This window comes from Kogia breviceps, chromosome 10 (genome assembly GCF_026419965.1).
Source record: "Kogia breviceps isolate mKogBre1 chromosome 10, mKogBre1 haplotype 1, whole genome shotgun sequence".
NCBI classification, from domain to species: Eukaryota; Metazoa; Chordata; class Mammalia; order Artiodactyla; family Physeteridae; genus Kogia; species Kogia breviceps.
Genome location: NC_081319.1, coordinates 65,185,514 through 65,200,328, shown reverse-complemented (window position 1 = coordinate 65,200,328; position 14,815 = coordinate 65,185,514). Strand labels below are relative to the sequence as shown.

Genomic DNA, 14,815 nt, shown 5'->3' with positions numbered 1-14,815 from the left:
TAGAATAAGCACTTATCCACCTATCCACACACAAATTTCCTCCTCTGTTTCAGTTTCATGACCAAACTCTCAGCTCCAAGAAACCGATTTCTGGCTAATGGGAAGACTAGATTCTCCTGCACAGGTAAGTCTGCTTGATGGAAATCTGTAAAACTTTCCAGAGAACATCTCACAAAAACAGCCAATACGCCTCAGTTGGATCTATAGTAAAATAGATTCATCTGTTTTAGTTCTGATTCTGTTGAACTAATTAAAACTTTATCAATTTCCCAGACCAGATATTCTCTAAAGGAAGAACAACTCAGGGTGTTGCTAGGGATTCTGTTTTTCACATGCAGATCCCCAATGTGGATAAGGAACCACCTCCAGGGAAAAGAGCCCTAAAAGGATGGAAGAGTGTGTGTGTGTCCTGTCCTCCTGCCAGATTTTCTGAAGAAAATGGAAAGCAGATTAAGAAGGCACGCCAACTTGAAGATCTGTGGAAAACTGTAATTTCACTTAAAGTAGTAGGTGGCAGTGGGGCTAGATGATGACTAAGAAAAGAGAATGAAAATGAGGAACACATGAAACTTGGAAATACTGAAAATCAGAGGCTTTCCCAGATAAGACAAAGACTGTGCTAAAAATTTGCTATAGAAACATACAGGCATAAAAATTGGTGTCACTTCAAGATGCCTAATGGGCCACTAATGATGAACCAGGAAACATGAGAGGCATCAGGTGCCCCCCACCTGCCCCGGGAGCAGACAGCCCCTTAGGGCCATTGGGGGTGGCCTGAGGGGCTGGAAGGTCCTCTGGGCTTAGAGAAGTCAGATGTCATGGGACTCTGATCTCTTGCAGATCAAATCATTTCTATGTATAACAATCCAAGTTGAATAAGCTGTATAACTATGTTTCAAAAGATAGTCTGCTGGTAGGTCACACCATGCTGCCTTGCAAGGTAAATTCTCCCAGAAATATCTTATAGGTATTTTTCCTTTGTATCAGGCATCCTAAATAACATAGTTACTTTAACAGAAGAACACTTGGATTAACTTTCCTAAAGGCAATCTAAAAATTGTTCACAATAGTAAATTGATTATAATGGAATGAAGTCAAGTTCCAAGCCAAACAGATTTACTTTGAATGAATGCATTTTTTTATTTCTTTTTTTTTTTAAGATTTGTTTTTTGATGTGGACCATTTTTTTTTTTGAAGTCTTTATTGAATTTGTTACAATTTTGCTTCTGTTTTATATTTTTGGTTTTTTGGACCCAAGGCATGTGGGATCTTAGCTCCCTGACCAGGGATCAAATCTATACCCCCGTATTGGAAGGCGAGGTCTCGACCCCTGGACCTCCAGGGAAATCCCATTCTTTTATTTCTTAAATTGCATTTCTTTCTTGATTTTAACAGCTAGGTTTGAAGTAGGTCATGAACTATCAACTGAAAATAGATGGGGAAACATGCACAAAAGTTAGGAAGGATCCGACTCTCAGATTACCAGTCTAAAAACTGAAAATTTTTAGTTGTGATGATTAAAACTCTCAGAAAATTCCATCTAAATGAACATTACAACTCATATTTAACAGAATTTATTATGGTCACTTCAAGTAATAGATGATCAATACACGAAACACTCTTTCTGGCTAGGAAGTCATACTTGCTTTCAAGTTAGACATTATTTTTATCTAGATGATATTTTTAAATAATATTAAATGAACAAGGTTTATCTATAGTGGACAAACCACTTAACATCTCAGTATCTTAGGCTGTGTCTAAGTGATGCCACGATTAGTATCAACTTATTTTTAAAAATTTAATCATTCATATTTAATAACACAGAAACATATTCAGAGTATTTGTTATGTTAAAAAGTGACTAGTTATAAAATAGTATGCACATCATGGTTCCAATCATATACAAATGTGTACACAGATGAATATGTAAGTTTTCATATATATACACACACAAATAACACATATACACACAAACAATATATATACAGATACACACACAAATAAATATGTAACTGTAACCGGGAGATATGCATGTATGAATATGACTAAAAGTAATTATTACATGATTAATTAAAATAAATCAATACACATGCACACACATATACACACTTGTCCCTCTTTTTAGAATTGGACATCAAACACAGCATTCAAACCAATTTTAAATTTTTTACTTCATTTTTCTATCTGAAAATCATTTTGACAGAATAAGCATTTAGACATTTAAGAATTTAGAACACATTTTAACAAATGACCTTTCTTCATTTTTTACCAGGTTGTAAGGAGGTATCATTCTTGGGATACAGTAGTGGTATTAGGGGAAATAACAAACAGACAAACAAGTAAACAAACTAATAACACTCCCTCACTTTATGTGGTATCAGTTTTAGATTCAAAGGCAATTACAGATTAGAATCACTTTTTTAAAAAATCACTAAAATTCACATTTTAAACTCTTCTAAGGTATTAGGCAGAAATTTCACAACAGAGGCAATGGTGATTAGGAATTTGGTGTCTACTCAGCTCTTATTTGTGTGTTTTATCAAAAGTAGCATGTTAGGTTTTACTCACTTTGGGGCCTTGTAGTCCTGGTTTTCCTGGAGGACAAATACAGGGAGCTGCCGTTGAACCAACATCACTGGGACCATTGAAGCACTAAAAGACAAAAATGGAGATAAAGGCGCACGGCAAGACACATACCTATGTGAACATATGCCTGCGTATGTCTGTATGTGTGTGTGAAATGGTAAAGATATCTTATATTTACTGTCCAATTTTATTTTGCCCAATCCAATAAGAAATTCAGAATCACAAAAAAGCTATGAATACTAGATACATTGAAATGACATAAAAATGGGTTCTATTTATCTAACATACTTACAATTGTTGGAAGGAAGCTAAACAGTCCCACAATGCAAATATTACCTTAAGGAGAATAATAGTATCCAGGCCTACCTCACCGTTCTGAAAGAAAAACAACAACAAATGTGTTTTAAGAAATGTTTCTAATTAAATTTCTAAATTATCTTCCTAATTTACAGATATTTCCTTGTCCAGGGTAGAGATAAATGAAGTATCAAAACCAGCAAGAGCTAAAACATTTGCTTGCAAAGATCCTAAAAAATTACCTATTTATGTTATTCCTACATTTATAATAGGATAAAGGAAGGAAATTAGCAGTGATGGAGAGTGTGCTTGGTATAACGGCCACACAGGAACAAAAATACCTCAAGGTGGGGTTTATACGCTCTCTTGAACTTTCTGGGAATCACTTAAGAACCAGAGAAAAAGCCAAAACACATCTAAGCAAGTCGCAAACTGCATGCATTCAATTTTATGCAATTTACTTTAGAAAAGCTTCTTACTAAGCAATCTATTTCTTACTGAATGACACACAATTTTAAAATAGGTTAATAATCTTTCCAAACAATAACAGATTAGATCAGAAAATGAGAAGGTGGGAATGAAGACGAAAAGGGTAAACAAGCCTGAAGAAGTCATACCTGAGAGTGAGGAAGGAGCCATAAAAACACAGAAAAGTGGATGTGAGAACACAGAATCTACAATCTCACTCTGTGCTTCTATTATATGGGGGGTCATAGTCATGGCATAACATCAATGGAGAAATAGCAATAAATCAAGTATGTACAATGGACTCTCAAAATGAAATAACTCCTTAATGCTTTTAGGAGAGATTTATATTCCAAGTTATAAATATCTAAAATAAACATTATAGTGTTTAAACAAAGGAGATTTATATTCCAAATTATAAGTATATAAAATAAAAGTTACAGTGTTTAAACAATTACTTAAGTAGAAAATCCAGAATGAATCATTTCTAGAAGCTTCCATCTTTGATTTTATTACAGATCCTTCAAATGTGCTGCTCTACATCCTCAAATTTTCAGAATATGGATCCATAATTTATTCAGTTTGATAGGAAATAAGAAAATGATGACAGCATGACTATACAAATGAAAAGAACTATGTAGGGCTCAAATATGACTGGAAATCCACAATGTCAAAATGTTTTACAACATTTTACCTTATTTTCACTAGCAACAATATACTGTTTCTTGCCCAGGGGAAAAGGGATTGATCTCACATACACACACACACACACACACACACACACACACACACACACACACACATATGATCAGACTCTTTAACATTTTAACTTATAATTTTTTCTTCCTAATGCATTAATGAAAATAGCTAAATAAATAGAAAGTCCCTTATATCCTAGAATTATAAGAAAATCCTACTTGGGTGGCAACAACAACAAAAAGAAAAATTTATACTCATTATGGTTTGAGAAAACGTGCTAGTAAACAGGAAAATGAATAATTTTCCACTCTTCAGAATTGTACCATGTGAGGTATTTCACCCACACATTTAATAAAGTATAGAAATGTAATGTATTTTACATACCGGACATTCAGACAACGAATTCTATGTTTTCCTAGAGCAGGTCTATCCCTGCTTCATTTGGATAGTGGAACCAATCAATCTGAGATGAGAAAATATTTCCCGTGGTCTTCCATTTACACTTGTACACATTATAATTTTATTTCAATTATGAACCTCAAAATATGTTTTAATCAGTGTCATTTTATTTGCATTGATAGTGAAGAAACAAATTAACTCTATATGTTAAATTAAAGTTCGTATATATCTGCGTTTTATTTCTTGCTTTGAAAGTACTGAAGCAACACTTAGGAAAAAAATCATCCATCCTACTCACAAATCCAGGAATCTCACATGCTGTCTCCCGGTTGTTCTGCTCTGGGTCACAGTAGATTCGTAACTTTTGGACATCAAACTAGACACATAAAACCAATCAAGTTAAAGTTGAGGCCCAAGCAAATTGTTTTATAAAAGCAACTCACATACACAGAAGCAGCCAGTGTACTTAGCAATCATGTAAGATATAGCTTGAAACACTTAGCTTCGTTAACAATAAAAATACAATAAGCAATAGACATACAAATTTAAATACTTCACATATAGTACAAAGATGTGACGCAACAAAACTCCTAAGAAAAACTTCCCTAGCACCAAAAACAAACCTCTGACTTCTTTGGGAAACTCAGTGGAGCTTTTGTAGTATCCTTCTATTAACAGCTCATCTAGACAGCATCTCCTAGACAACTTAAAAGCTTTCCCAGGCTTTCTGTGTTTCCTACATCTCTTCACATCCCTGATTGCATAGAGTCGGATCAAGAAACCATCTTTACTTTCAGAGATTTAGTTCTTGGCACGGAGTATTGTGTGATGAGTAAGCCCAGCACCTGTCACTATTTAAATATTTACTACAATTTGATGTGTGACATTAATACATAGAGACCATATGTGTAATCCTACATTTGAATATGACACGGTCTTCCCTTAATAGAAACAGAGTAGGAAAGACATACCTTTTCAAATAAAGGATTTTTCAACAAATGGCTATCTTTTACATACACACTTCTCAACCCACACACAGATACTCTAGTTTAAAGAGATACCAAAAAAGTCACCATTTTGTTTATGAAGAACACTGACATGCATTAATCTAATTTTATCCTCACAGCTGCAAAGAAATTTTTACAAACCCCACTCACAGCTATAATCCTTTCCCAAATTCATGATATATTCTATGCTTCTCCTGGGAAATATGAAATTGATGGTTCATAAGAACATAGAATTCTACCCTGGAACAAATTTCTAAGAATTATTATATTAAGTTTGATTTTTCATTTTCATACACACACACAAACACACAATTTCACTAATGAACTGACCACATTTTCATTAAGTCTCTTAAAGGAATTAAGTTAAATATAGTTAAATGGAATAAATACTATCACCAAAGCTCCTTTTTATATAATACAAAAAGCAGATCATTTTTATCCACCTGAACAGTTTCTTCTTTCCCAGAGTATTTTCCAATTTGGGTTTGCCCACTGATGAACATCCCTATAACTGGATGTAAGGGCTTGTTTTCAATTTGTTGATCATCAATATACAGAGTTACATCTTGTTCGGTTACTAAGAGACGAATTTGATGCCAGCCTTCATCAAATAATGTCTGTAGGAAGAAAATACAGCAGATTCATAAATAGAGTTCCAAACAATCTTTTTGTTTCTTTGTTTCTATTCTGTTGTCATCAAGTGTAAATCCACACCACCCAGATTAATCGTATCATATTCTAACTCACCCTGACCCAAGCTGGGTCTCAAGGGTCACCCAGCAATTATTTTAATCCCTAGCTGCATTTCCATTTCACATCCCAAAGTGGCTGTACCAAAGTATTTACTGAAACAACTCCCTCAAGGTCACAGATAAATTCCTAATGTCCCAATCCAAGTGGCTTCTTTCATTCCCTCATTTTATTTACTTCATGGCAACTGTGGACCCTGTAACTAGTCCATCCGCATTGATGGTCTCACTCAGCTTCCGTGATTCAAACCATCTTGATCACCTTCATTCCTTCTTCTACAACTGTCCATTCTCTATCTCTTTGAGGGCTCTTCTTCCTCAACCTGCCTTTTAATGAGGGCATTCCCCACAGGTCTGTCCTTGACCTCTTCCATTCTCCCCTTGATGATCTCATTTATTCCGACAGTTCAGTTATAACTTTTATAGAATACCTCCCATATCCATATTGACATCCTGGACCTCTTTCTCACATATGGTACCTATAATTCTAACATTGGTTAGAATAATTTTGCCAGGAGTTTTACAATCAGTCTGACAGAGTATGTAACAAAATGAACTTGAACTACCCCCAAATCTTTCTTCCTCTCCCGATTTCCCTGGGATAATAGTGTCCTCAGTTTCTAAACCATAGAAGTGCCTTTACCTCTTTCCCCTTCCCTCAGTTGCCATAACAAATAGATGCAAAATTCTACCAGGATGTGTCTTAAACACGACTCAAATTCACTTCTCCATTGCCATTCTCATTGCCATAATTTAGGCTCATAGATGGCTTGCTTTATTTGAATAATTTTCAAACACATCTCAATCCCTATCCCTTCCCTCGCCAAGCCAAACTTCTTACCTCTACTAGAATTAATATTATTAATTTCTGTATTCCTAGGACCTAGCCCAATTCCAGGAAAGAGTCTAAAGTAATCTTTACGAAAGAAGAAGGGAAAGAAGGAGAGGAGAGAGCTACTTTGACCATGACACACCTGTGATCAAGACCTTTTGATGGAATCCGTCATCCTCTGATTGAAATGGAAAACCCTTTGCATGGTTTCCCACGTCCATGCAAACTGAGCTTATACATTTCTAGCATTTGCTTTCATGTATCTTATACTCCAAACACAGGGGGTACCACGTTCTATTCTCTAAATAAAAACCCTACATTTCACTACACATGACTACTCAATAATGAACCATTGACTTCCATGTCCTTCTCTCTCTCCAACAAAATCCTGTACATCCTTCAACATCCATTCTAAAAACCGTCTCATTTTTGAAGATTGGCCCACATTTTGTATTAGAATCCACTTTTCTTTCCACAGTCTACTAACTTTTAGTACTTCTTTTAGATACCAGAAGCACTGAATATCACATTATAAACAATTTCCTTGAAGATTAGAAACATGCCTTATTCATTTGTCATTTCTTACAGAACCTAGCACATTACCTTTAATGAAAATGGTAGACAACAATTTTTTTTAACATCTTTATTGGAGTATAACTGTTTTACAATGGTGTGTTAGTTTCTGCTTTATAACAAAGTGAATCAGTTATACATATACATATGTTCCCATATCTCTTCCCTCTTGCGTCTCCCTCCCTTCCACTCCCTATCCCACCCCTCTAGGTGGTCACAAAGCACCCAGCTGATCTCCCTATGCTATGAGGCTGCTTCCCACTAGCTATCTATTTTACATTTGGTAGTGTATATATGTCCATGCCATTCTCTCACTTCGTCACAGCTTACCCTTTCCCCTCCCCATATCCTCAAGTCCATGCTCTAGTAGGTCTGTGCTTTATTCCCGTCCTATCCCTAGTCTCTTCATGACATTTGTTTTTCTTAGATTCCATATATATGTGTTAGCATATGGTATTTGTTTTTCTCCTTCTGACTTGCCTCACACTGTATGACAGACTCCAGGTCTATCCACCTCATTACAAATAACTCAGTTTCATTTCTTTTTATGGCTGAGTAATATTCCAATGTATATATGTACCACATCTTCTTTATCCATTCATCTGTTGATGGACACTTAGGTTACTTCCCTGTCCTGGCTATTGTAAATAGAGCGGCAGTGAACATTTTGGTACATGACTCTTTTTGAACTACGGTTTTCTCAGGTTATATGCCCAGTAGTGGGATTGCAGGGTCGTATGGTAGTTCTATTTGTAGTTTTTTAAGGAAACTGCATATTATTCTCCATAGTGGCTGTATCAATTTACATTCCCACCAGCAGTGCAAGAGTGTTCCCTTTTCTCCACAACCTCTCCAGCATTTATTGTTTCTAGAGTTTTTGATGATGGCCAATCTGACCGGTGTGAGATGATATCTCATCGTAGTTTTGATTTGCATTTCTCTAATGATTAATGATGTTGAGCATTCTTTGATGTGTTTGTTGGCAATCTGTATGTCTTCTTTGGAGAAATGTCTATTTAGGTCTTCTGCCCATTTTTGGATTGGGTTGTTTGTTTTTTTGTTATTGAACTGCATGAGTTGCTTATAAATTTTGGAGATTAATCCTTTGTCAGTTGCTTCATTTGCAAATATTTTCTCCCATTCTGAGGGTTGTCTTTTGGTCTTGTTTATGGTATCCTTTGCTGTGCAAAAGCTTTTAAGTTTCATTAGGTCCCATTTGTTTATTTTTATTTCCATTTCTCTAGGAGGTGGGTCAAAAAGGATCTTGCTGTGATTTATGTCATAGAGAGTGTTCTGCCTATGTTTTCCTCTAAGAGTTTGATAGTCTCTGGCCTTACATGTAGGTCTTTAACACATTTTGAGTTTATTTTTGTGTATGGTGTTAGGGAGTGTTCTAATTTCATTCTTTTACATGTAGCTGTCCAGTTTTCCCAGCACCACTTATTGAAGAGGCTGTCTTTTCTCCACTGTATATTCTTCCCTCCTTTATCAAAGATAAGGTGATCATATGTGTGCGCATTTATCTCTGGGCTTTCTATCCTGTTCCATTGATCTATATTTCTGTTTTTGTGCCAGTACTGTACTGTCTTGATGACTGTAGCTTGGTAGTATAGTCTGAAGTCAGGGAGCCTGATTCCTCCAGCTCCATTTTTCGTTCTCAAGATTGCTTTGGCTATTCGGGGTCTTTTGTGTTTCCATACAAATTGTGAAATTTTTTGTTCTAGTTCTGTAAAAAATGCCAGTGGTAGTTTGATAGGGATTGCATTGAATCTGTAGATTGCTTTGGGTAGTAGAGTCATTTTCACAATGTTGATTCTTCCAATCCAAGAACACAGTATATCTCTCCATCTATTTGTATCATCTTTAATTTCTTTCATCAGTGTCTTATAATTTTCTGCATACAGGTCTTTTGTCTCCTTAGGTTGGTTTATTCCTAGATATTTTATTCTTTTTCTTGCAATGGTAAATGGGAGTGTTTTCTTAATTTCACTCTCAGACTTTTCATCATTAGTGTATAAGAATGCCAGAGATTTCTGTGCATTAATTTTGTATCCTGCCACATTACCAAATTCATTGATTAGCTCTAGTAGTTTTCTGGTAGCATCCTTAGGATTCTCTATGTATAGTATCATGTCATCTGCAAACAGTGACAGCTTTACTTCTTCTTTTCCAATTTGGATTCCTTTTTCTTCTCTGATGGCTGTGGCTAGAACTTCCAAAACTATGTTGAATAAGAGTGGTGAGAGTGGGTAGCCTTGTGTTTTTCCTGATCATAGTGGAAATGGTTTCAGTTTTTCACCATTGAGAACAATGCTGGCTGTGGGTTTGTCATATATGGCCTCTATTATGTTGAGGAAAGTTCCCTCTATGCCTACTTTCTGCAGGGTTTTTATCATAAATGGGTGTTGAATTTTGTCAAAAGCTTTCTCTGCATCTTTTGAGATGATCATATGGTTTTTCTCCTTCAGTTTGTTGATATGGTGTATCACGTTGATTGATTTGTGTATATTGAAGAATCCTTGCATTCCTGGGATAAACCCCACTTGATCATGGTGCATGATCCTTTTGATGTGCTGTTGGATTCTGTCTGCTAGTATTTTGTTGAGGATTTTTGCATCTATGTTCATCACTGATATTGGCCTGTAGTTTTCTTTCTTTGTGATGTCTTTTAGAAAACAATTTTTAAAAAAAATTTATTCTGCTTACCAAATGAAGAAATTGGATAAATGCATAATTTCTTGTACAGCTTTGTATATTTCCTAATTTATATAATGTATAATTTGACTATCACAATTACAGGAATAATCAAAATGTAATTGTTTTTATCATGGCATCTATATTCTGAACACATTTGACTTGAAAAATTCACTTTTAGTTTATGAATTTTATTAAATATATGCTCCTTTTGGGAGTATAAACTGTCCTCCAAATAAATGTGAATTCTGTACATATTTCCTACCTGTATTTAATGTTCTGACAAATATTAATTTATCTCAGTATTCTGTAGGACATGGCAGTACAAAGTAGACAAACACAGACTTTGAAAGTGACCAGACCTAAATTAAATTCCTGATGTCAACACTTCCTAGCCATGTTACTTGGAAAGAGAATTTCATATCCTTGAACTTTGTTTTTTTGTCTTTATTTGTTTGTTTATTTGTTTTTTGCGGTACACAGGCCTCTCAGTGTTGCGGCCTCTCCCATCGCGGAGCACAGGCTCCGGACGCGCAGGCTCAGCAGCCATGGCTCACGGGCCTAGCCGCTCCGCGGCATGTGGGATCTTCCCGGACCGGGGCACCAACCTGTGTCCCCTGCATTTGCAGGCGGACTCTGCGCCACCAGTGAAGCCCTGTTTTTTTGTCTTTAAAATAAGAGCAATAGCTACTTCCTTGGATGATCATTATAATTAAATGTTCCTGGCACCTAGAAGCAGGCACTCAAAAATGTTAGTTCCTACACCCCTTAATTTCATATGAATTAAAAAACAAATATTCACTAAAAATAGAGTTGCCATATATGATCCAGCAATCCCACTCCTGGACATGTATCTGGACAAAACTATAATTCAAAAAGATACATGCACCCCTATGTTCCTAGCAGTACTATTTACAATAGCCAAGACATGGATGCAACCTAAATATCCATCGACAGATGAATGGATAAAGAAGATGTGGTACATATATACAATAGAATATTACTCAGCCATAAGAAAGAACAAAATAATGCCATTTGCAGCAACATGGATGGACCTAGAGATTATCATACTAAGTGAACTAAATAAGACAGAGAAGGACAAATATCATACAATATCACTTATATGTGGAATCTAAAATATGACACAAATGAAATTATCTACAAAACAGAAACAGACTCACAGACACAGAGAACAGAACTGTGCTTGCCAAGGGGAAAGGGGGGTGGGAAAGGGATGGGCTGGGAGTCTGGGATTAGTAAATACAAACTATTATGTATAGAATGGATAAACAACAAGGTCCTACTGTACAGCACAGGAAACTGTATTCAATATCCTGTGATAAACCACAATGGAAAAGAATATGAAAAAGAATATGTATATATACATGTATAACTGAATCAGTTTTCTGTACAGCAGAAATTAGCACCACATTGTAAATCAACTCTACTTCAATTAAAAAAGAAACAAATATTCTTCCTTTGTCCCTTTTAGTCAATGAAGCAAAATTAAAATATGAAATCAATATTTTTTCAGTCAGGTTCAAATTATGGCTCTCCTCCCCCAAAACACACAAACCTGATGGTCATTCCCCGTGAACACCATAATCGTACCCAAGCATCTTTACCTTAACTCGAGGGTCAGCAAAGTTGACAAGCTGTGAGCCATTAATGATGCTGGTTGTTGTAAATAATAAAGTTTTATCCACTCCATTTAAGGTAACTGCTATTTGTGGCCTTCCATCAATGGTTAAAATTCTCCATAAATCCCACACTTTCTTGACCTTAAATCTCTGAGTGGAGACAAATACATATGATGGAGGAAGACCTTCTGGGAAAACATTGCTGGAAAAAGAAGAACATGTATGAGCTAAAAGAATTCTCAACATGTCTACAGAAACATCAAGAAAACGCTGTATCAACACATAACCTTTACCTTGTGAGTTCTGATAAATCAACTTTTGATGTCACTTCATATCCTTTTATCTTTGTTGGTGAAAGCTGAATTCTTTTCTTAGCCTTTTTCTTTACACCCAAGCCTAAAAGAATATCAAACCCCTTCTCATCACGAGCTGCCACTGGAATTCGTGTTGGACAGACAGATTCTATAAAGCAAAAGCAAAAGGGGTAGAAGTTGATTAATCATGGGTTACTTCAACAAAAAGAAAATCAAGAGAGGCATATAAAAGAACATAGAATTATAAAATTTTTATATGCACACAAATGTATGTAAATGTATTTCTGAGAAAACATGCGGGAGTGTATTTGGTATTTGAGAATGAAGTCTCAATTGCCTTCTTTCTCCCTAAAAGGGGATGAAAGAAAACAGAAATGTAAAAGGCACATTTTTTCATGGATTGTTTTAAGGGCAACACTGCTGAAATTTACACTTCACTATTTTGAATATGAGGTAACCTAACACCTGGTCAGTAGGAGAGGGCTGGAGCAGGATTCGTGATTCTCATCCAAGATTTGCTGGTAGTCACCCACCCTTGGATAATGCTCTTAAATTTCTTGGATCTAGGAGATGAATTCTGATTGCTTTTTTGCATTCCCAGCATTTGAGGGGTAAAAAATGTGTGTTGTTCCCAATATTCTTTCCAGTTCTAGCAGTTTATAAACCTCCAGTTCAAATATCTTGGTTCTCTCACTCTGGAAAAAACTTAACTGTAGGTCTTTTCTGTTCATGGAAATTCTTCAGATAGGCCTATTATCTCATCTATGATCAACCAGATTATATATTATATTAATCACATTTATAAATGAATAAAGACTTTTTCCTTAAGAAGAATCATTAAGGTTTGCATTATACAGTCATTTTTTTAAATTTAATTTTATTTTTTTATACAGCAGGTTCTTATTAGTTATACAGTCATTTATATAAATTATTAAAATGTGATATGCTTTTCAATTCTCTGGGAAACCAGTGTCTCAAATTATGTGGAAAATTTTGTTTGGTTGCAATGCTATTAAACTGTTATATTGTAGGAATGTTGCAATATTTTCAGATTCTTCCAAGGCCATCGTATAACATACACATTGAGCCTGACTGCTTATATTTTATAGAGCAGCTAAGAGAATAAAAGAACAAACTCCACTAAATGTACTTTAAGATAATCACTCTCTTACAAAACATTAAGAAAAGGGAAAAGTATCATACTTATAAAACAGTAAAAAGTAAGGAGATGAATTTTATTAGCCCAATAATACTGTCATAACTTGTACCATAGAATATTAGAAATTAAATAAGGTTTGATATAAATAAAATTAGCTGTATTCCTGGGAAGGGAGGGGCATTTTCCTCTTCAGGTCTGAGGATGCTGAGTTTTTGTTTGTTTGCCTGTTTTTTAAGTAGCTTTACTGAGGTAAATTGATACTCAGTAAACTAAACATAAAGTTTACCATCTGATTAGTTATGACATATGTATACACCTGTAAAACCATCACCACAGACAAGATAACGAACATATGCATCACCCCCAAAAGTTTCTTCATGTTCATTGCAGTCTCTGTCTGTCACCATTCACTACCCCACTCCCATCCGCATTCTCAGGCACCACTTATATGCCTTCTGTCACTACAAAATAAGTTTGAATTTCATATAGTTCTATAAAAATGGACGCATATTGTATGTACTCCTTCTTGTCTGGCTTCTTTCATTCAGCATGATTATTTTAGATCCACTCTGGTTGTGTGTTTCAGTAGTTCATTCTTTTTTGCTGCTGATTAGAAGTCCATTATATGGATATATCACAAGTTATCTGTATACTTATTGATGGACATTTGGAACATTAATATTGGAAATAAAATAAAGGTTTGATATAAATAAAAGTAGATGTGTTCCTGGGAAAGGAGGGGTATTTTCATCTTCAGGTCTGAGGATGCTGAATTTTGAAGGGACCTATTCAATAACATTCTTCTTCCTCTGGGAAGCTTAGAGCTAACTGATGGGAAGATACAGGAACCAGGCAAACAGAAGATGCTGGTTAGAGGTGTGATCCAGTAAGTTTGATGAGACTGTACACTGTAATTAACCACCCCCGCCTGGCAGCCCAGCAGCGCTGATTCAATCCCCACCCACCTCAGGAGCAGGGCTGCCTGTTAAGTTCACATATGATCTAAAGAGGAAATGGAACACCAGCTCCACAGACCTGCTGATCTAAAGGGAAGAATGTCTAAGGTACTTTGCCAGCTAGGACCAGCTTCTTTTATCAAACTCCCTTATCTGAAAATGCATCTTCTCATCAGTGGTAAAGAGTGAAAGAAGGTGGGGAGAAATCAGAAAAGTCAATCTATATACTCATTGCAGCATTGGTTTTAATTTTGAAGAATGAGAACCAAAAAGAAATTGCCTGAGTCAAGAAAAAAGCCAATTCAGGTGAATTTTGAGCAGAAGAGTGACAGATCAGACTTCGCTATTAAACCATCTTTGCATTTTGAAATAATCTCTATTCTGACAAATATTATTCCTTTACTACATTACTGGACTAGTGTTTTGTTTAGCAAACCTTTTCACCT

The 14,815-nt window shown here is 35.6% G+C and overlaps 1 protein-coding gene across 3 annotated transcripts in view; it reads right to left on the bottom strand.

Moving 5' to 3' along the window:
- COL21A1 (collagen type XXI alpha 1 chain) overlaps positions 1-14,815 on the bottom strand; it is a 189,874-nt gene that overhangs the window by 103,837 nt on the left and 71,222 nt on the right. The window contains exons 4-9 of one of the 3 annotated variants that reach the window (XM_059075954.2): positions 12,234-12,402; positions 11,926-12,142; positions 5,896-6,069; positions 4,744-4,821; positions 2,952-2,960; positions 2,568-2,651 (exon numbers count right to left, since the gene is read on the bottom strand). In XM_059075954.2, the coding sequence (XP_058931937.1) occupies positions 2,568-2,651; positions 2,952-2,960; positions 4,744-4,821; positions 5,896-6,069; positions 11,926-12,142; positions 12,234-12,402 (731 nt within the window). The other 2 variants (XM_067043129.1, XM_059075953.2) reach the window with 2 other exon arrangements.